Source organism: Callorhinchus milii, unplaced genomic scaffold (assembly GCF_018977255.1).
Source record: "Callorhinchus milii isolate IMCB2004 unplaced genomic scaffold, IMCB_Cmil_1.0 Scaffold1, whole genome shotgun sequence".
In the NCBI taxonomy this organism is placed as follows: Eukaryota; Metazoa; Chordata; class Chondrichthyes; order Chimaeriformes; family Callorhinchidae; genus Callorhinchus; species Callorhinchus milii.
Genome location: NW_024704742.1, coordinates 26,235,563 through 26,256,770, shown reverse-complemented (window position 1 = coordinate 26,256,770; position 21,208 = coordinate 26,235,563). Strand labels below are relative to the sequence as shown.

Sequence of the window (21,208 nt, the reverse complement as noted above, 5' to 3'; positions counted from 1 at the left end):
CCCTGTAAGACACTGCTTGAATGCTGCAGCGGGATGATGGAAAGGTGGGTGGGAATGGTAAGATCAAGTGACCCAAAGGGGCTTTTTCTTTCGGACCTGTCTTGTGACCTTTTACTTGTGATTTTCCACCCCTTACTTCTCACTAGGCTGCAAGAGAGATAACTAAAGATAAAGCTGAGCTGACAGAGCAAATTTCAAAGTGTACAAAGCAAAATGATTACATTGAGGAGGAGGCATTGACTAAATTCATAGCTTCCGCTAAAGACAAAAATGAACACGAGCAGAAAATATACATACTCACACATCTGAATTCAAGCTGGAGGATGCCAGTCACATTTTTCCAAAGCATCTACTCACTGACGTGGAGGATGATTCCAATATACAATTGACTTCAACCAATAAATTAGATGCAAATCCCAAATGTCTGTGATTCAGAAATGATGGAGGACAAACTCACAAAAAAGCAAAGCGACCAGGGAAAAAAACAAGCTACTGGTACAAAGAGTAGGGTAAAGTCACAGGAACTGCATGTGACAGGGGTGAAACTCGGAGCAGAGCAGAATCCCACACAACAAAAGAGAAAAAAAGACTTAGCGTCTTTTCCAGAAAAAATCACTGCAAATTTAAATATCAAATCTTTACAAGCGCAACCGATAGAAGTAAATACAGAAAACAAGCTGAGGAATGACAGAACAGCAGAACTTGAAGACCATATTTTTCAATTCCAGAATTTCCAATCTTTAAGAGGAACCAAATTCCAAGCAAATCAAGATCTTCATGATCGCAAGATTTTGGAAGAGAAATTGAGGGGATGTGAGGTTATAGTGGAAGAAAGGACTGAAGAGTCGAGGAGCTTGAGGAAAAAGCTCAGTGAAATGGAACGGTCATATCAGCAAGTACATTTTGATTATGATGCCCTGAAAGACAAACTGGCCTCTGTGAGGGAACTGGAGTCACTTGATTCTCACAGCAGTGAGGAGGAGACTGAAGGTAATGGTGGCACTGCCAAACCAGAGCTACTTCAAAGAGTCAAGAATCTAGAAGGACTTTTAAGGATTAAAGAAATGAGTGAAAAGGAACTGATAGAAGCATCAAAAGAACTGGAAAGCCAGCTTTTGCAGAAGAAGGAGAACGAGAGGCTGCTTAACCTGCGTTGTGCCAAATTGGACCAGTTAACAAAGCAGAAGGAAGACATTGAAATGAAACTGGAGGAGAGGTACAGTCAAGTGGAGAAGATGCAAAAAGAGAGGGAAGATTTGGAGGAAGAGAACCAAGAACAAATGAAGATGCTCCTCGATGAGATCAAGGAGAGGGATGAAGCTTATGCCCAGCTTGAGATGATTAATAAAGACTTGTCGAGGAAGACAAGGGAAATGGAAGAAACCAGAAACTGTCTTGAAGCTAAGATTGACCAATTAAAGATTGACTTGGAGGAGGGTATACATAGAGAAGTGAAAATAAAAAAGCAATTTTCAGATCTAGAGCAAACTGTCCGAGATTGGGAACACTTTGAGCAACAATTAAGGGAGCAGTTTAAAAGAGTAGAGGGTAAGCTAAATACTAAAATTAAGAGGCTTCGCAAACGGCTTGAGGAGAAAGGCGAAACTTTAGAAAGAAGCATGCAGGCGATTGAAGAACTCAAGAAGAGTGGCAAGGATGCAGAACACCTGCTTCATGAAAGCCAAAAGATTCCTCCAGAGATTCTCAAGGAGAAGATGAAACTTGAGGAAGAGCTAAGCAGGATGACAGAGGCTGAACTGGTCAAGGCAGGATCCATTGTAAAGATGACCAGCAGGTTTGAAATGGAATTGAGCGAAAAAAGCAGAGAATTGGAAAAACTTACAGATGAGATTGAAAGTCGGAACGAAGAGATTGGTGAACTGCAAGAGCAACTTAGACAACGTAAAGAGTCTGAAAGGAAGCTCCTGGAGAGGAACAAGATGATGGAAGAGTTACTGCAAGATATGCAGGAAGGCGAGTCTAAGGTCCTACAGGACAAGATAGCTCGAATGGAAAAGCTGCTGACAATGAAAGAAGAGACCGAGGAGAAACTGCAAGTGAGAATTGTCAAGCAGGTGTCTTTGCTGAAAGAGATGGCAGAGACTCAGAGAAGGCTGGCAGAGCGTAATGAAGAGCTAGGTCTCAAGCAGCGTCGACTGAGCGAGGAGCTACACCAATGGAAAGTCAAGGGCTGTGACCTTGAGAAAAGCGAACGGGAAATGAGAAATGAACTACAATGTCAGAAAGACAGGATAAATGAGTTGGAAGCAGCCAAAAGCAACCTCGAGGTGCAACTTGAAAATAAATCTCATGAATTTGATGAACTTGACTTCTCGCAGAAGGAAGAAAAACATTTAATGGCAGAACTTAACAAGAAGATCGAAGAGCTAGTGTTTAAAGAATCCGTTTGCCAGGCAGGAAATGCAAGCCTAGAAACCCATTTGAAGAAGAGAACAAAAGAGTTGGAGGCTTATGAGGAAAGCAACAAGCACCTGAGGAAACAACTCGAGGAAATACTGGACGGCAGAGAGCGTGAAGTGAAAAAAGTCAAAACCGCCAGTGAACAAGAGAGGAGAGTGTTGGAAACTCACCTGTCGCAGAAATCTCAGTTGATCACATCTTTAGAGACAATGATTCAAGAGGAGCGGCATCTCTCTGCTTCATTAAAGCACGAGTTGCAAAACAAAGAGACAGCTGTAAAGAAGTGGCAAGAAAAGTGGTTAGAGTTGCAGACAAGGATTCAGGGTTTCAAAAAGGTATGCGCAAAATGCAGTATCTTTATTTTTGTTAAACATAAACATGATCTAAATGCTATCAGTTATCACAGAATTATAGCATCATAGAAATTTACTGCACAGAAGAAGGCCATTCAGCTCATTGAGTCTGCACCAGCTCTCAGAGCAAGGTGGTCATTCAGTCCCACTGCCCTCCCTGTCTTATTCCCACACACCTTCAAGCTTGTATTCTCCGTATATCTGTCAATATCCCTCTTGAAAAGTTCAGATGGGTGTTAAAGATTCAATGGCACTATTCAAATAAAGAAGAGTTGTTTTTCTACTGGCCAACAATCCCCCAGATTATTTGATCATTCACTTCATGCCTGTTTGCAGGACATTCCTGTGTTCAAATAGGCTGCTACATTTGCTTGCAAAATACCACAGTAGATAGAAATCCCCAATTAAATGCTTTGAGATATTTTGATGTTACAACATCAAATTGAAGGATTAATATTACATTAATTAATATATATAACATAATAATGAATAATAATACTTGCATTTGATATCGCACTTCATCACGTCGTTGAGATATCACAAAGCACTTCACAGAATATACTGTAAAGTGTAGTGACTATATATTTTGTGGGTGAAATGCAGCAGCGAATTAGGCTCAGCAATATCCCACAAACAGTTGTGGATTGAATGACCCCCGGAAAGCGATTACTCACAGAAAGCGATCTGCCGATTGACTAACAACCGGGTTCCTACTTACTGCTAGGCAAACAGAGACGTGAGGAGTAAGGAAACTTGCCTAAGGTTTATTATATTGATTAATATGAATATAGTAATGTTAAACCATGCAGTAAAACCAAAAGATTGAAATTTAAATAGTGTTTGCTGCGATTGCTTGGAAATATTGTCTTGGGTCAATGGGCTTCTGCGTATTTTTTGTATGGACATTCAAAACAAACTGTTGCCCAATACAATACAACATTACACTTGTATAGCGCCTTTCATGTTGGGAGGAAGTCCCAAGGTGCTGGACAGTCAGGGATTTGGACCCAGGCTGGGGGTCGGGATTACTGAGCTTGGAGGGCATGGGGCTAGGAGGGTGGCCGAAGGCCCAAGGGTCAATACTAGATTATTTCCTCCTGTAATGTAACATTAAAACTGTGCTCCTTGCCCCTAGGTTAGGTAAGGCCTGACAGAGTGAACCTAAGCTCTGAAACAAGCTTGAGGTTTTGATTACCCCTCAACGACAAAAACATTTCAGAGCGACGCGATGAATGAAAATTAGACATTAAATATTTAATGTGGAACGTTATGCTATGTTGAGTTCTGGAAGGCTAATGCTAATGTTTAGGACCTTTCATGTGGTGTCGTTGTTGGAGTCTGTTAATATTGCATACCTGTTTGTTGAATAAAACAGGCAGCACTTCTCTTCCCAATCATGAATAAGTCAGTGCATCTTTCCCACTATACCGAAGAGCCTGTCATTTGAGCAGCAGGTCGACAGCAGAAAGTAGTAACCTGCGTTGAGCCAACCTAAAAGGCAAGCCTTTATTTAGAGGCTGAAGAGTTCCCAGCTGGAGCACGTTCCACAGTGTTCTTGATCCCAAATTTCCCTTTTCTATAAATGGAGTCCTCTGTTGACCGAGAGAAGGAGATCAGTTACCACGTTTCCTCACCTAGTAGGGAAGGGCTCGATGTCCTAAATGTTAATGTGACCATTGGTACCTCCTGGACTTCGCAGGACCTGGAGGAGGCAAAGAGTGAACGGGCAAGCCAGGCAACTCAGAGCGAGCTTGACACCCTGAGGCAGAGGCTGGATGAGTGCGTGCAGTCTGAGAGAACGCTGAAAAAAACTATCAGCAACTTCATAAAAGCAGAGGCTGCTTTACAAAACAGGTAAAGAAACTGTACACTTTCATCTGTTTCGAAATGGACACAAACTGTATAACATAATCACGTGTTGCAATTGAGATGTTATTGGATTGTTAAATGTCAGATGTCAGCCTGGCTCAATTGGTAGCATTTTTGACTTTGAGGCAGAGGGTTGTGCGTTCAAGCCCCATGTCGGGACTTTGAACTCACAGTTAAGGCTGACACTCTAGTTCATTGTGGGGGTCTGATTCATTGCCTGAGGTGCTGTCCTTCAGATGAGATGTTGAAACGAAGTGCCAGCTGCCTTTGCAGGAGGACGTCAAAGATTGTATGGCATGACTCAAAAAGAGAAGGGAGTTTGTCTCGGCGTTTTGATAATTCCCGGATAAAATTAATCATTGACTTCATGTCTGCTTGCGGGACATTGCTATGCACAAGTTGGCTGCATGGCTTGCTACAAAAAATACAGTCACCTCACTTTACAGTGAATTCCCGTGAAGCACTTTGAAACATGAAAGGCATTATATTAAAAATAAGGATTATTAATGTGATTACACAGAGACACTGACTTGGGGAGCGTTTGGCAATTTATGACTGGTTACAAGAAGTGCGCTTAGAAGGAAAGGGACAAATATCTTATTATCAGATTAAGTCTCTTATCACTCTTTTTTCCATTACCAGACACCAGGCATAGTAATTGATCTAAATACCAGACAGTGAACAACAATTAGCATCCAGCAGTTTTATGTCAGGTAATAGTACCAGTTTGAGAATGCCTGCCGATTGCCCACAAGTACTTACCCGGGGTAATACAGACGTTCATGTAGGTCATACTGTGCTGCACTCAATAATTCATTGAAATGAAGGGAAGCATTAATAGAATATTTCTGGGTTATTTAAAGAGTTCACACAAGCATCATATGTAAATTCATACAGACTAAGGTGAAACCCAGGCTGTACAACCTGTTGCTTCTAACCTGCTTACAATCATTTTTTAAAAAATTTTTTAGAAAATAGTTCAAATTAATGTATTCTGGATTTTCAGCAAAACCAAATTACCTGTAGAATGAAGAGGGTACTACGACCATACAGGGGCCCTTTCTTAACTATTGAGAGCTTCTGCTACAGGTAGCAGTAATACCTGGGGAAGAGGAATGAAAGTGAGAAAAATCGAAATGAAAGAGTGTAAAAAAAAACTTGTTCAATTTTCACTTCTGTTCCTTGGAAAAGCACCCAGCCTCAGATGCCTCACAAAAACTGGCTTTGTGGGGATTGTCTGTTCAGTTCAGGAACACTTCTGAAGGGAAAGGTTATAAATTAAGTCAATAAGATGTCCTACTGGCGCTATATAATAATAATAATATTGCATTTGATATCGCGCTTTTCACGTCTTCAAGACGTCTCAAAACGCTTCACACAATATAATGTAAAATGAATTAACTGTATATTTGTGGGCGAAACACGGCAGCCAAATGGGCACAGCAGTGTTCCACAAACAGTCATGGATTGAAGTGACCAATTTATTATTGTTTTTTTTCCTGAGGGATTATTATTAGGCGTGTGGAGTAATGAAACTAGCCCAAGGTTTCGCCCTGCCGGGAATTGAACCCAGGTCTCTCGCTTGAGAGGCGAGGGGTCTAACCACTGAGCTACAGGATTCCACAAAAATATAAATTGTAATCTATAATAAGATTGAACTAATTAGAGGTAATAAGGAATCAACAGGTTAAATAGTGAATGATTCTTCCCTCTGGTAGAGGGATTTATTATGAAGGGGAAGATAGTTAGAACTGAGGTCAGGAGCATTTCTTCACACAGAGACTGGCTCTTATTTCAGCAAAGAAAAAGAAACAGAACGCAAAAGTGCTGGTCATTTTGATGTTGTTTGGGATACAAAGTTATGTATTAATGTTGAAATGTCAAATTCATGAATTGCAAACCACAGGTCGCAATTAACACAACAAATCCAGTTTGCGAATCACACAAAATTGGACCCCATTAATGTTGGCACAGTGTAAAGGTATACAACTTTGCTCAGCACTGAGAGCTACTGAATCCCTCATCAAACCATTCTCCTCCATCTTGCTGGAATGCTTGTGGTAACTTTTATTGAACTGTTTAGAATTCAAGACTTGGAGAGGTCTGAGAAGCAGCTATTGAGTAAAATAGATGAGCTGAATTCCAAGTCCCTACAGCCAGAGATCAGCGAGCCCCATCTGGCAGGAAAGCTCCGAGGTCTGCAGGTTTCAGAGCGAACTCTGACAGCTGTGGTAAGAACTTCATTTTCAATCGTTTCCTTCCCTGAAATCACAGTCACCTGAAGTAATCTTGGTCGGACATTCGACCAGATGGCAAAGAGGCGTTGGTATCTCAGTCCTCGATGGGTGTCCCATTCTGACAAAAGCTTTGTTTTCAAGTTGATGCATTTCCAATCATTGTTTTAACCATTATCCTACTTCAGAAACAGTTTTCACTGTTAGTTAATGCGATGAACACTCCAAAGATTGATGGGAGTGAAAAATGCATTGTTTCTTAATAGATTCTATGTGATACTGAAACATCGCGACTTCCAAACCAGGGCTAATGTAATATAACCTACAGCATACCCTTTAATATTTTTACTCCTCAAGTTTCTATCCATCTTTCTTAAATGCATTGATTATTTTTAAACACCTCGACTAATTTCTTATCTATAGCTCTCCTGAGTGGTGTCTGTAGTTCAACGCTTTGAATGAAGTGAGTGAATGTTGCTATTTAAATACACAACAATAATTTATATAGCTTTCACGTCGATAGGACATCCCAAGGCATGATGTTAGAAGCCTTTTGTAAAGTACTGCTAAGATGAGTGCTTCTGAGTGTTTAAGCATTCTGGGATGCATTCTTGCGTGAGGTGCGCTATATAAATGCAAGTTGTTGTTGTTGCTTGTGTCAGAGGAGTGGTGACGGGTTTGTGTTGACTAATGAAACCTTGGATGGGTTACTATCACTACTTAGCTAATCTAATCGTATTGTGCACTGTATGTATTATCTCATTGTGCTGGGCTAAATCATCTCACTGACAAAAAAAAGCATCAGCTTACCCTAGCAAAGCAAGGAATGGGTGAAGTATTTAAAATAAAGGAACTAAAACAACTGTTCAAGACCAAACTAGGCTTTGAAAGTTTTTAAAAAAAACTGACATGGAATCCATTTTATTCTCAGGTAAAAGGCTCTTCACATTTGATTTTATTCACAGGATTGACACCTGGTGGTGTGTTCAGTGTAACTACAACTTGCACTGAAGACGCCACCAGGCATGGAAAAAACTTTAGCACAATAAACGTCTCAGCATAGAATTATGTAGAATGTTCCAGCATGGAAATAGGCCATTCGGCGCTGGTGTTTGTACTCCAAGTGAGGCCCCCACCCATCTTAATACTCTCTCCCACAGCCCTCTATTCCCTTCTCTCAAGGTGATTCACATTAATTACTCTCATATATAGTTTCTGCTTTTGTAGGCAAATGTGACACTGACAGTGAGACTGTGTGTACAGTAGGGGAATGTGACACTGCCAACAACAACAACAAATTACATTTGTATAGTGGCTTTCACATCGGGAGGAAGTCCCAAAGTGCTGGACAGTCAAGGGGTGAACCTGAGCTGGTGGTTGGCATCAGGAGGGGTGGAGGGCAGGGAGGATGGAAGAAGGGTGAACGAAAGCACGGTCGAAGAGGAAGGTCTTGAGACGGGCCTTGAAGGGGGCAAGGGAGGGGCTGAGGCAAGGGGACTGTGGGATGGAGTTCCAAAGGGTGGGGGCAGAAAGGTTGAAGGCCCGACCGTCGATGGTGGGGCAGGCCAGGCGGGCGATGTGGAGTAGGCCAGAGTCCATTAAGCGGAAGGAGCGTACAGGCCGGTATGGGGTTAGCAGGTCACAGAGGTAGGGAGGAGCAAGGGAGGGTTTTGAAAGCAAGGACGAGGAATTTGAACTCGATCCTCTGACAGTTAGACTCTGTGTGTACGGTAGAGGAGTGACAGTCGGACTCTACGTGCATTGGGGGAGTGTGGTAGGCTTTTATTGTGTACTGATAAAACTCTTCATACTATATTTGGAACGTCTTTCCCCAAACCAGGAAGGTTGCTTGAAACCGTCGCGTTTTAGACCACATTATATACAACTTCACCATTTCTTTGAAGCTTACAGAACAGGAGAGAGCAGATGTGGTGGTGAGGAGGAATCGGTGGCATTCAGAGAACCAGCTGAGGATGAAAGAGGAGGAGGTGAAGAAGCAGTACGAGTACTTTGAACATCACAAACAGAAGCAGCGACAGCAGCTGGCAGAGCTGAGGGAACGCGAGCACTGGCTGCAGAACCGGGTTTACGAGCTGGAGCGAGGAATGATCGAGGGCAAAGCCACCCATGCTGTGCTGAGAACTGAGCTGCAAAAGGCCACAGTAAAGGCCGCAGAGCAGGAGCAAGCGAGCTCCCCGTGGGGAGGTGCCTCAGTGCCCGCCACTGAACTCCCTGAGGAAGGAAACTTTCCGATGGATGGAGTGGACGACGTCAAGAACCACATTGAGATGCTTGAGCAAGACCTGAAGAAGCTGCTGGAGAGGGAAGAGGCCGGTAACCAGGAGAAGGAGCAGCTCCGCCACAGCTTCCAGCAGGTGGAGGACAACGAGGACTTCCTCGGCCACAAGCTGGAGGACTTGCGCTCGTGGGTCCACCAGCTGAAGCTGTCGGAGGGCAGCCTACAAGAAAAGGTGGAGGATCTGGAGAGGGAGAGACGCAAGCTCACAGCAGAGCTGGAAGACAAACAGGAGAGGGAAGAATACCTGAGGGAAGTGCTGGAAGAGAATGAAAAATTGAAACTTTTAGTGGAGGAGAGGTGCCAACCATTTGAAAGCGCACTGGTAAGCAGACATGGGGTACACTTCCACATAATAATAATAATAATAATCCTTGCATTTGATATAGTGCTTTTCACGTCGGGAGGACATCCCAAAGCGCTTCACAGAACACACTGTAAGGTGAATTGACTGTATATTTGTGGGCGAACGCGGCAGCCTCGCGCACAGCAATGTCCCACAAACAGTCATAGATTGATAATGACCAATTTATTATTGTTTTTGGTTTTGGAGGGATTATTATTAGGCTCTGTGTGGAGTAAGGAAACTTGCCCAAGGTTTCGCCCTGTCTGGAATTGAACTCAGGTCTCCCACTTGCAAAGCGAGTGCTCTAACCACTGAGCTACAGGACTCCACATGTATGCAGATGACACCCAACTCTATTTTTCCACCTCACTTTGCGATCCCCACTCCCCTGATGTTCTGTCAGCCTGCCTGTCAGACATCAAGAGCTGGATGAGCATGAATTTCCTTCAGCTAAATGTTGACAAGATGGAAACCATACCCTTTGGCTCTCGTCAACGTCTTAAATTGCACAGTTCTCACCTCCTCCACCTACCCGACCTCCCCGAAAACTCTCTGAACCCATACGCAACATAGGCGTCAGGTTCAACCCTCAATTATCCTTCCTCCCCCACATCCGGTCCCTCACCAGCACCGTTTTCTTCCATCTCCAATGCATCACTCGTCTCTGCCAATATCTCACCCCAAAAGCCACCGAAACCCTGGTCCATGCTTTTGTCACCTCTCGGCTGGACTATTCAAATGCCCTCCTCGCCGGTCTCCCCTCCACTACCATTCATAAAATCCAGGTCATCCAAAACTCTGCCGCCCGCATTCTTACTTGTACCAAACTCCGCTCCCCGATTACCCCAGTCCTTGCCAGACTGCACTGGCTGCCTGTCCCAGAGAGGATCGACATCAAAATCCTCACTCTTGTCTTCAAATCCCTCCACTCCTCTGCACTCCCCTACCTCTTTGACCTCTTTCCTCATAAAAGTGCCCATTTTCTTCACTCCACCGGGTCTGGCCTCCTCCTTGTCCCCCGAATCCTCCGCTCCACCATCGGCAGCCCTGTCTTCAGCTACTACGGCCCGAGGCTCTGGAACTCCCTTCCTCACTCCCTTCGCCTCATCCCCTCGCTTCCTATTTTCAGGTCTCGGCTAAAGACCTTTCTTTTCGACAGGGCCTTTGATCACCTTCCTCCCCCTCCCCCTGGCTCTGCCCCGGTATCCATTATTTTGAAGCGCTCTGAGATGCTGTCCAGCGTGAAGGGCTCCATATAAATCCAAGTTGTTGTTGTTGTTGTAAGCACTGGCACAGACATCAGCAAGAGGCAATAATTGGAAATAAGCTTAAGTGTTAGAAAACACCGCTTGTCATGTCTTCCTTGCTGAAGAATCATCATTTCAAAAGACTCCCGTCATCTTATTTTGTTTCTTCTTAACAATTTTTCTGCTCCAATTTTCTCGACTTCTCTATCCCATTTTTTGAGTTCTTTATTCTTCAATGGCTTCAAAGACACAGATCACCCTCCAGCACCTCACTCGAGTGACCGTGCCTGAGCCTTGACACTGAGTGCTTCAGGCTGTTAGACTGATTTGAGGCATCAGGATTGAGCCCCATCCCTGTTCTCAACCGAGACCAGAAATTCTACCTAGTGTTCACTGGTAAGACCATTTTGTCCTAAAATGTAAAATCGTGCAAAACTTGAAATTTCTTAAATTGGGTATTAATTTGGAAGCTGGGCTACTTTAAGCCCTGAGGAAAACCAAATCAAGACCGAACTTAAGCATTTTCCATCATTCTTAAATTTTCAAGGAGACTGCACCTGCAGGTTAAAATTAGGTGGAATTTCAGGCCTTGAATGTATATATACTCACACACGTGTGTGTGTGTGTGCGTGTGTGTGCACACTGTCCATTAATGGTCTCTGGATAACAATCAATGGTCATCCTCTCCTTAGCCCTGGGCACTGAGGCCAATTGTAGCACCTCAACTGCTGCCCTGGCTAAGATCAACAACTCAGCACAGACTGGGAGTTGAACTTGCAACCTTTGGGTCTTGTACGGACTAGTACTGGCCCAGATGATGCTTTTACCCATTATTCTTGACAGCAATATTTCAATATGGACTGCCTTTCATGACTTTAACGACACAAGAGAAACAAATGTTACCTGCTCTCATGCAGCCCTGTTTGTTCTCTGTTCTAGAACGAGAGTGAATTACACTTCAGGACAGGTGAAGTACAGCTAGATCAAGAGATTGCTCAGAAGGTGAGATAAAAGGCTTCGTCCACACACTATCCATGTTTACTCCCATTTCTGATCATGTCAAACTGCAATTTAGAGAATTCTGCAGTTTCTTGTTATAGTTTTACTCACACACTTGTCTTCTCGTCACATATTTAAGATCTAGTGGCTAGAAAAAAACAGCTCAGGAGTAAACAAAACACCAAATACTGCAGATGCTAGAAATCTGGAAGCTAAGGAGTAAGGTTGGAAGCTGCAGCATTCCTGTTATTCCGCTATGTAATTTCTATTAGTACAGTAAATAAAATGCACCTGTATCAGTGCTCATATACGTCAAATCATGTTAAATCCATGACTGTATTTCTGATGCCAGAATGCTATTATGCATCTAGGGACTAAAAATACTTTGTGCAGTTGAAATACTTGGTTCTTACCACAAGATGTCCATAGTGTGCTTTACAGTAGAATACACAACAGAACAACCAGCAACTTCCTTCAGCCCTGAACTAACTTCATAACCTAGTTGCTGAAGAAAAAAGAGAATGAATGAGGTTGAATGAAGTTTTTAGTTCTGACAATGCTGCTTCTTGAACCTATTAGATTGCTGTAGAAAGAGTGTTATGAGTAATACAGAAACATTCTTGTTTGATCCTGGATGAAGCATTTTATAGACTGGATTTCATTTCATTTCAGATAGCCATTGCTCCCTTACACAGCAACCTATTCAGGCCAATTTTCTTCTCAGTACAACAATATCCTAAATTACAATAAGATTTTGTTTAAATAAAGCAATATTGAGTAATCAATTTATGATTAGTGGTTGATTTTTTTCCAAGTTTCTAAAGTTAGGAATGATGGATAACATCTTTGTATTAACCAAATAACTGTTAATGCTTGATAATGCCCATTGTTTTTTCAGTTGATTCCATGCATCTTCCTGTGTTTAAGTTAATGAACTATCAATCATTGAATTATTTATCGATCATTGAAAATCACTCAAAATAGAAAGCTACATAAAGTTGAGCCTTTGGAAAGGAGACTTGACCAAATTGCTTACCTAATACTGAACAACTTTACACATGGCAGAAATGACTCAACCACTGTGATCTACCAAGCAGCCATTACTAATGCTTGGGATTGTTTTGTTTCATGTTTAAAATCCATGGGATTTCATATGACAATCGTGTCACTTGTGATAGTGATTGTGATAGAGCCCACAGAGCAAGATCATGTTGTATTACCTCAGACTCATTGAATACCACCCACATTTGATTGTTGTGCAGAAAGTTGTGCTTTTTTCCCATAATTTAAAGCAAATTAAGATCTCCCAATAGATGATTTTTATTTGCTCGTAGACCCCAGTTGCTAGTTCTTTCTGTGTTTAATGATTTTATTTTTCAGGTCATTGAAAACTTAAAGACTAAAAACCAAAATCTACTTGAAAATCTTGAAGCTTTGAGAATTGAGCTTTGGAAGAAAGAAGGGGTGCTGGTTAAATACCAGGCTCTCGGGATCAGCTCTTTGGATGCCGAGAGCATGCGGCAAGGCCTGGCTAAAGACTTTCATACTCTTTTGGAGAGCATGAAAGCCTTAGAGCAGAAATTAGCGGAGGCAGAGAAGAGAAGGCTGCAAACCGAGATGGAGAAGGAGAGGGTGGAGGAGGATTATGAACTAGTTGTTAGGGAGCACGAGGAACTGCAGCTTAGCTTCGATAAAACCTGTTACCAGTATGTGACAGCTGTGTGCCAGCTCCACGAGTTTACTGATGGCGGCTCAGAGGTAGACACGCTACTTGTGAAACTTAGTGAGGTGGTGCGACAGGTAACTTGAGTGTGTGCTAATGAGCAATTTCATTCCATCCAAGCCTTTCCTTTGCAGCATTTTTACATTTATAGAGATGAATTATTCTATTGATTCTCAAGGGTACATTTGTCAATTCATTGTCAAGTATGAAAATAAATGAGCTTTTGATGGAAGTGCACAAACATACCCCTTCTGCTGGCTCAGTTGGAAAACTCACTGCTCAACGTCAAACTGAGCGATGATGATGATAATCCCTGCATTTGATATAGCCCTGTATCACATAATTGAGATGCCTCAAAGCACTTCAAAGAATTTTACTGTTAAGTATAGTGACTGTGTATTTTGTTGGAAAATACAGCAGCCAATGTGTCCGACAAACAGCTATGAAGTGAGTGACTAATTTTGTTTGGAGCTTGTTAGCCAGGACACTATGAGAAACTCTTCTCTTTTCGAGAAGTCCCATGGGATCTTTGATGTTCAGCTGAACAGGCAGATGGGGCCTTGGTTTAATGTCTTATTTGAAGAACCGCGCCTCCAACAATGCAGCCCTCCTCCAGTATTGCACTGAAGTGTTACCCTAGACTGTGTGGGCTCAAAGTTCCGACATGAGACTTGAACCCTCAATCTTTGGACTCTGGAAGGATATATAGGAAGAAGAGTTGCTGTAAGTCTTCTGGTATCTGAGCCAAAGCAATGGCTGGATGGAATGAGGCCTGCATGGGTTTGTGGTGTTGTAGCCCATGCACTGGGGGTGCAGTTTGGGATTTTCTGAAATATTATTTGGAGTGAAATATGTACCATACAATATTACAATTGTCTGGGTTTTCTGAAATATCCCTTGTTACTGGAATTGATTATATTTCAACAAAATGTGAAAAAAACTCATTAAAATCTAAATGCTAAGGCAGCAAGGAAGTCACAGTCATTGTGGAATAATTTCGATCAATGCACCATTTGCTTTAGAGTTACAAACAGATAACAAGTCCCAGGATGGAAAGAGCATCCAAACACTCTTGGCTGCTGAGCTGATTCTCTTTATTGTTGTTGCGTGCCCATATTGTAGAGCATGGATTGATAATTGGGGAGAAAAAAACATAATTTTAAATATCCTATGTCAGTAATTAGAAAATTAATTGGATCTATTAAATTTATAGAAAATAAATTATCTTCCATTACAGGGACTACAGCTTATTGCTGCTCAGTGTTTACCCTCTTTAGCTGGAATTATAAATGTGGTGCTTTTGCTGATGTTTTCTAAATACTGAGCAAAATGCTATTTTGTGTGTGTGTGTGTGTGTGTGCAGACAGTTTAAATCTGTGCATTTCCCCACACAAGCGGAGGAAATTGGGTCTAGTGTAAACATGCATACGAGAACAAGTATTTGCACACAGGGTATGCCCTAGCTAGAGGCAAACTAGTGGTAGGCTGCTGAGGGTTGGCAGATTTCTGGGAAAAGCAGTTTTTTTTGAATGCTTGACCAACAAAATTGAAATGTGCGACTGGGCTACAGTGAGTGCCATATGGTAGCGGCGGCAGCGGCCTGCAGACGTTTTACAGTAAATTCATTTCTCCACTACCCCACAGGAAGTGTGCTATATAAATTAAAGTTGTTGTTGTTAAGGCTATCAAATGTCTAAGGTGGGAGGGGGTAGCGCACTAGAGTTTTGCTGCGAACGACAGATTGTCTTGAGCGGCTTCTGTTGCACACCTGGCTGAATACGCTGTTTGTGTAAATGCAGTTCTACCTCCCATGATGAGTAGTGCCCTCTCTGCCATTTTGATGCTTTCTAATCAAAATTTTCTCTTTCTCCTTCAGGAATCTTCAAAGCATAAGCAGCTGAGCAGCCTCTGTAGTGCAATCTTTCACCATGTGGTGAGCTCACATTCTGGCCAATGCACAACAGTGAGTCAGTGCATAATCCATGCAAGCTTTTATTTTGTATCCAGTTAACACAGGAGACACTATTATAGTCGCACAAGAAATGAATCCCAACATGCATAAGAGCATAGGAATGCATAGGTACAAAAAGCACCATATTGCCCACTCTAGGTGTAAAATAATTAATATGAATCATTTGTTCATTTTCCCTCTTCTAAACTTGTGTGCATAGATGGCATTAACACTTGATTTGTTAACATCAGTGTGAAATGCTGGCGCCAAAAAAAAATGTAGAAGTTTTGGACAAACCAGTGAAACTTCTCCCATTTTCTAGTTCGTTTTTAGAATCCTTGGTGTCGTTTTTCCTTTGCCAGTGAACTGGATTCTGAAACTTTAGGACTTATTTTGAAATTGCTTTTAGTTTTTTTTATTTAGCCTATTTTTGAGAAGGAGACAGAACGATCAGAGCCAGACCTGTTGAGAACCTTTGTAGATAAATTATTTATTCATACTTTTTCACAAACACTTTCTGTTTAAAAATTACTTACTGGGCTGAAGGAATGGAAACTGTTGGGGAAAAAGCATTTTTTTCAGCTTTGTTTAATTTGCCTAGTTTATTGGTTTGAACATTTATACTGCATAGTCTAAGAGGATTCTAAATGTAAACAAACTCTTTAATTATACTGACTGTGCCCTCTTTGCACCATTGACAGTCTCCCCTTCCTTTATATCCCCTGTTTATTGCACATCCTAACAAAATCCCTTTGCATTCTTGAGGTCTAATCAAAAATTCATCACTCAGTCAAGTAGGAATTCCACTCCAAAATCAAATCATAGGAATGAACACAGATCACTTTGGAGTAGAGTTTCTGTGTGGTGTGCTTCTGGTTTCTTTATTAAGGAATCCCATTAGAAATTGCCACATATTCATACTCAGTGTCCTCTCATTAAATAAACTAATTTAATTGCAAACTTATATCGAATTTATTGTTCTAGTGTCACTCACTACTGTGTAAATTTGAATCATACCCATTAAATTTGCTGAGCTCTCCATATGTTGTCAATGAGTTTAATGCTTTAAGGATGTCTCTAATGCAATCACTGGGCAGATGTATTCAAATGAATCACAACTGAAACATGCATCTTCACATATTAAGATCAATTTGCCTCATGCAGCGCTGTTGAAATGTTTTGAAATGAACTGAAGTAATTTCAGTGGGTATTTTAAACTTGTTTTTGTTTCCTTTCACAGGAGGAGCAGAGCTCTCCCAGCAGATACAGAGACTTGAAGAACTCTTTGAGCCACTTACGATCTCAGCTCCAGGTAAAATAATACATTGGCTTTGTAGATTACTTCCTGCTTGACACAACACAAATGTATTTTGTATCTTGTTGTCCACATACTTAACATATACCCGTAAGACTGGCACAAAATACTGTTCTAACTAACTGCAGGTGAACCTTATTATAACACCATTCAATACAGAGCTGCTTCAGTTGTAAGGTGGCTAGGTTATGGACTCCAACGTTTACAGGGTGACCTCATAATTAAAAGTCTTGCTAGAGTGCCGGTCCGCTTTTATCATGAGTGCCCCATGGTCAGTGGTTACCAGAAGTGCGATTGCACCCTTCACAAGGGACAGAGTCTTGGAGCCTTTGCATCTATTCTCCATTCAGTGAAGAGCAGATGGATATGGGCTTGGGGCAGGATGGAGAAAGGGGGAGAATGACGTTTTTGTTCCTTTATTTTTGTTTAGTTATATTGATTTGTAGTCGATAATTTCAGTGCTGGAACATCATCTTTCAACTCTGAAATCAAATACTAAACTCGGGCATCTTGGTTCCACGTAGAACGGGGATATCTTGTTTCGAGAAGAGTTGCTGAGGGACAAATGGACATCTCTGCTGGATCCATCTCGTAACAAGGCGATTCAGACACCCTCCATAGGGCAGTGTGTTCAAGAGGCCATGATCATTGCAAGTACGGTGTTACACACAGCTTTACATGCTCAGATTGACCTTTCTGCTTGTTTAAATGCTACTGTCTATCCAATAAGAGTGTGCTTTGCTCTTAAGATGGCACAAGTCAAATAAACCACATATTTGTGTTCTACTTAACAGAGTTGGCTTCGGAATGTATTTACGATTACCCGAAATTCTCAGAGGCTATCAAGGAAGGTCGTCTTACACCACTGCTGGAATCACATTCCTCTCCATTGGCAGAGATGATGCAGGCTCTTAGATGCGGTGATGTGGAGCAGGTGAAGAAAGTCTCTTCTATTGGTCATTACTGAATGTACTTCATTAACTTCAACTATTCAGATAATTATTTAGGGAGGACAAGTTTGCAGGGCTATGGGGAGAGTGTGGGGGAGTGAGACTGATTTGGATAACTCTTTTCAAAGAGCCGACGCAGACACGATGGGCTGAATGGCCTCCTTCTGTGCTGTATAATTCTATGATTTTATGGTTCTATTTGTAAAGATTTGTTTGCGTGTTTTGGTTGTGTATTGCATCAACCAATATGATGCTTCTTCTCTGATGATTCAAGGCTTGGGGTGGGGTTAATCCTTATGTGGAATGGACACAGAATACAGGAAAATTCAGGTTTGAACACCAGTCTGTACTAAACTAGCTAATGTCAGATGGGTTAAGATAAGAGTTGAACAAGTATCCTAGATTGGGGAAGGAACAGACAAGAGTTTAATTTGCTGATTACTAAAACAGCAACAACAGCTTGATTTATATCACGCCCTTCACGGAGGATAGTGTTTTGGTTGTGCTGACATCACTGTCCCATGATGTGTGCTGTACTGTGCTCCTGATCACTCTCCTATGTGTATGTGTGGTGTGAAGTGAGGACAGGATTAGGTTCACATGTGATTTCCTCCCCTTCCCCCCACCACCAGTTGCTTCACTTGCTGACCATCACTGTTCAGGCTCATAGATAAAGAATGAGCACCACAATGATGTCCCTCGTGTACCTTTAAGAAATTGTATGTCAATGGGACTTTGAGCAATTGATCACACAACACAGTACCTGTCCAGCTAGGACCATCCTATTCATTAGGGCTTTGAGGTCATGTCTATAGTAAGAATTTTTTTAATTTCATATAATACCTTTCACATTGGAGGACATTACAAAGCACCTCTTGGATTTGCTGTAAAGTTTAGATCCTTTGTAGGTGAATGTTTGAGCACAGTCTGTTTTGAGCTCCTCTCCCAGGAGGGAGGGCCCAAAGGACCATCAGAAGAATCTGCACTAACTCCTGAAAACGCAAGCTTATTTTGACAATATCATTTATTAATTATTGTAATTTAAATACCAGTTTGTTTCACTTATTAATTAGATAAGTAAGGGCACCTGTAATGAGTTTACACGTTTTACACATCTTGCAAAATTCACCTGGTGGGGGGGGGGGTGGCCCTCATGTGCTTTTAAGAAGTTATAAGACTTAACTGATTAATTGATTTACAATTATTTAGAATGTACTTCCACTCACTGAGCAGTACATGTTTATCATCACTTTGTCCATAGGTCAGAGTTGTCCTTAAAAGACCTGGGACTCAAAAAGAGCTGTCCAGATTGTTGGACCTTGAAAGAGAACAATTAGCAAGGGAGGATAACTCTTCATCCATGGCTGAAAAACTGGGTACTAGTGAGATAGAGCAGGAGAATACGAAGTATGGAGATGACATAATTAACCCCAATGAAATAACACGTCATGCTGTTGTTACAATGGATCCCAATTCCAGTCAACCACAGGCTGCTGTACTGGAGCTTGCCAATCAGAAAGTCCCTGGCGCAAAGTCAAGCAGCACATCTCTACACACGTATAGCAGTTGTGACAATAGTGAGCCTGATGGTCACGCTTTGTCAAGGTCACAGCTCAACATGCAAAGAGAATCCTCCAGCACAGAGGTCATGGCATTCAAAGGCACCATCACCACACTTGAAGCTGAAATACAAAAGCTGCAGACAGAGAAAGCAGAGCTGGACCAACATTTGCAAGGCAAAAACAGCCTGCTACTCAAGACAACTGCAGAAAGAAGTGAACTGGAGAAAAAACTGTGCGCTACAGAAAGTCAAGTCACAATTTGTCTGAGAAACTTGATGCGGTGACGCAAGAAAAGATGAAGGAAGAAGAAACGATGAAGAACAACTTGAGAAAGGAGAATGAAGTGCTGGAGAAGACAAACAAGGAGCTGCTAAATAGAATAGCAAAGCTGGAAAATGAGCGGAGGAAAATGGAGGTAGAGTTACAGGAAGAGAATCAGAACGCTTTACAGAACTTTTCGATGCTGGCAGAGGAGAAGCAGAAACTGGAAGAACAGCTCGCCTCTGTGCAGAGAGCAAATACGCAGCAGATATTGGAATGTCATCAGGCTGCTAAAGGAATGAGTACTCAAAATGAGAAACTGAAGAAAAGAATAGCAGAGCTGGAAAGCGAAGATAAAATACTTATTGATGCAATGACAGGGCTGAAGGAAGAGATAGAAAAGGGAAAGCAAGATAATCACCTACTGTTCAACAAGATGAACAGGCTTGAGAATGAGAAGGCAGAGGTTGGTCATCGAAATGTGCAACTGTTGAAAGGAGAGAACGAGGAGCTTTCAGAGAAGGTCAATATATTAGAAAGCAAAGCAGAACAGTATCTTACTCAAATCACTGCCCTGCAGCACAAACTGAACCGTTTGGAGCACGTAAACAGCAAATTGATGAGATTGAATGAAAATCAAATTGAAGAAATGAATGTGGAAATAACTGATGAAAAAGACAAATTGGTGGAATCTGCTGAGATTCTCGAGCAACCAAATAAGCAATCACTGCAGGATACTTCTTTGGTAAAAGAAGATGGGGAGACAGTATTCAAAACTGAACAAATATTTTCATTGAGCAAAGGTCTGGCAAGGCAGAAGTATGGATTTAATGATGGATTGACAGAGTCACCTATAGTGAAAGACATTGGAGGACCTACTGACGATTCAAAGCTGGGGTCTAATAAGGGATCGCAGCAGGAAGAATGTGTGGCCAAACTAATCGGAGAGGGGGTGAGACGGTGCTCAGCAGAAGGCTTGGTTGTGAATGGTGCTGCTCCAGAAGCTCTTTATCACTGTGACAAAACTGAACAACTGGAATGTGCTGCTCAGGTAAGGAGAATCAGCAGCAAAAAAAGGGTTGGATAATTGGAAAAAAAACGCAACATTTCTTTTCAATCTAGGGCTAAAAAACCGTCATTCAATTGCAGTCTGGCTTTTTAAAAGGTAAATTATTTTCAATTTTACCCTTTTGATGAATGGAATCAAAAAAAAGTGAAGGGCCCACGAAAGACTGGCTTGACAGCACCCTAACGCGTCAAAAGCATCTCAAAGTGCTTCACGAGTATTTGGTGCTTACTTTTAAAAGAAACTACAGTAGTAAACCCTTGCTTAGCTAGACTCCACATATGCAGAATTCAGAATTTTTTGGGACTAGGTCCCCCAAAAATCTGTGTTTCAAAACTCCCACCATCCCATGTGGTGCCCACAGTTCGACACAGGTGATGTGTTTAGCTAATGGCATTAACAGAGCTACATCACATCAGTGGTGATTAGAGAACTATAGCTATTTTTGTTTTTCTTTATGTCTATTTCATTTATTTAAAATTCTTTTTTATTCATTTTAAATGTTAGGGATTAGGATTAGCATTTAGCTGGGGGTTTAGTGCATTGTCACTATAAATGAACATACAATGGTACTAAGTAAACCTTCTTTATAATAATAATAATAAAAATCCTTGC

At 41.7% G+C, this 21,208-nt stretch overlaps 3 protein-coding genes across 8 annotated transcripts in view; all 3 read left to right on the top strand.

The window, feature by feature from the left end:
• The window catches only part of LOC103181087 (janus kinase and microtubule-interacting protein 1), a 166,047-nt gene extending 165,641 nt beyond the window's left edge, over positions 1–406 (top strand). For all 6 annotated transcript variants that reach the window (XM_042338795.1, XM_042338803.1, XM_042338807.1 and 3 more), the window contains one exon: positions 147–406. In XM_042338795.1, coding sequence (XP_042194729.1) covers positions 147–389 — 243 coding nt within the window. In that variant the 3' untranslated portion in view covers positions 390–406. The remainder of the gene's footprint in view (positions 1–146) is intronic.
• Positions 406–19,550, top strand: LOC121850199 (myosin-7-like). Its single transcript, XM_042340673.1, has 10 exons — positions 406–2,756; positions 4,474–4,628; positions 6,727–6,874; positions 8,782–9,498; positions 11,706–11,768; positions 15,365–15,451; positions 16,680–16,751; positions 17,279–17,408; positions 17,549–17,688; positions 18,966–19,550. Exons 1-10 carry the CDS (start codon positions 408–410, stop codon positions 19,548–19,550), a joined length of 4,446 nt encoding a protein of 1,481 aa, XP_042196607.1. The 5' UTR covers positions 406–407.
• The window catches only part of LOC103181105, a 41,560-nt gene continuing 37,634 nt past the window's right edge, over positions 17,283–21,208 (top strand). The window contains exons 1-3 of the mRNA XM_007897339.2: positions 17,283–17,408; positions 17,549–17,688; positions 18,966–20,578. Of these exons, the coding sequence (XP_007895530.2) occupies positions 19,562–20,578 (1,017 nt within the window). The 5' untranslated portion in view covers positions 17,283–17,408; positions 17,549–17,688; positions 18,966–19,561. The remainder of the gene's footprint in view (positions 17,409–17,548; positions 17,689–18,965; positions 20,579–21,208) is intronic.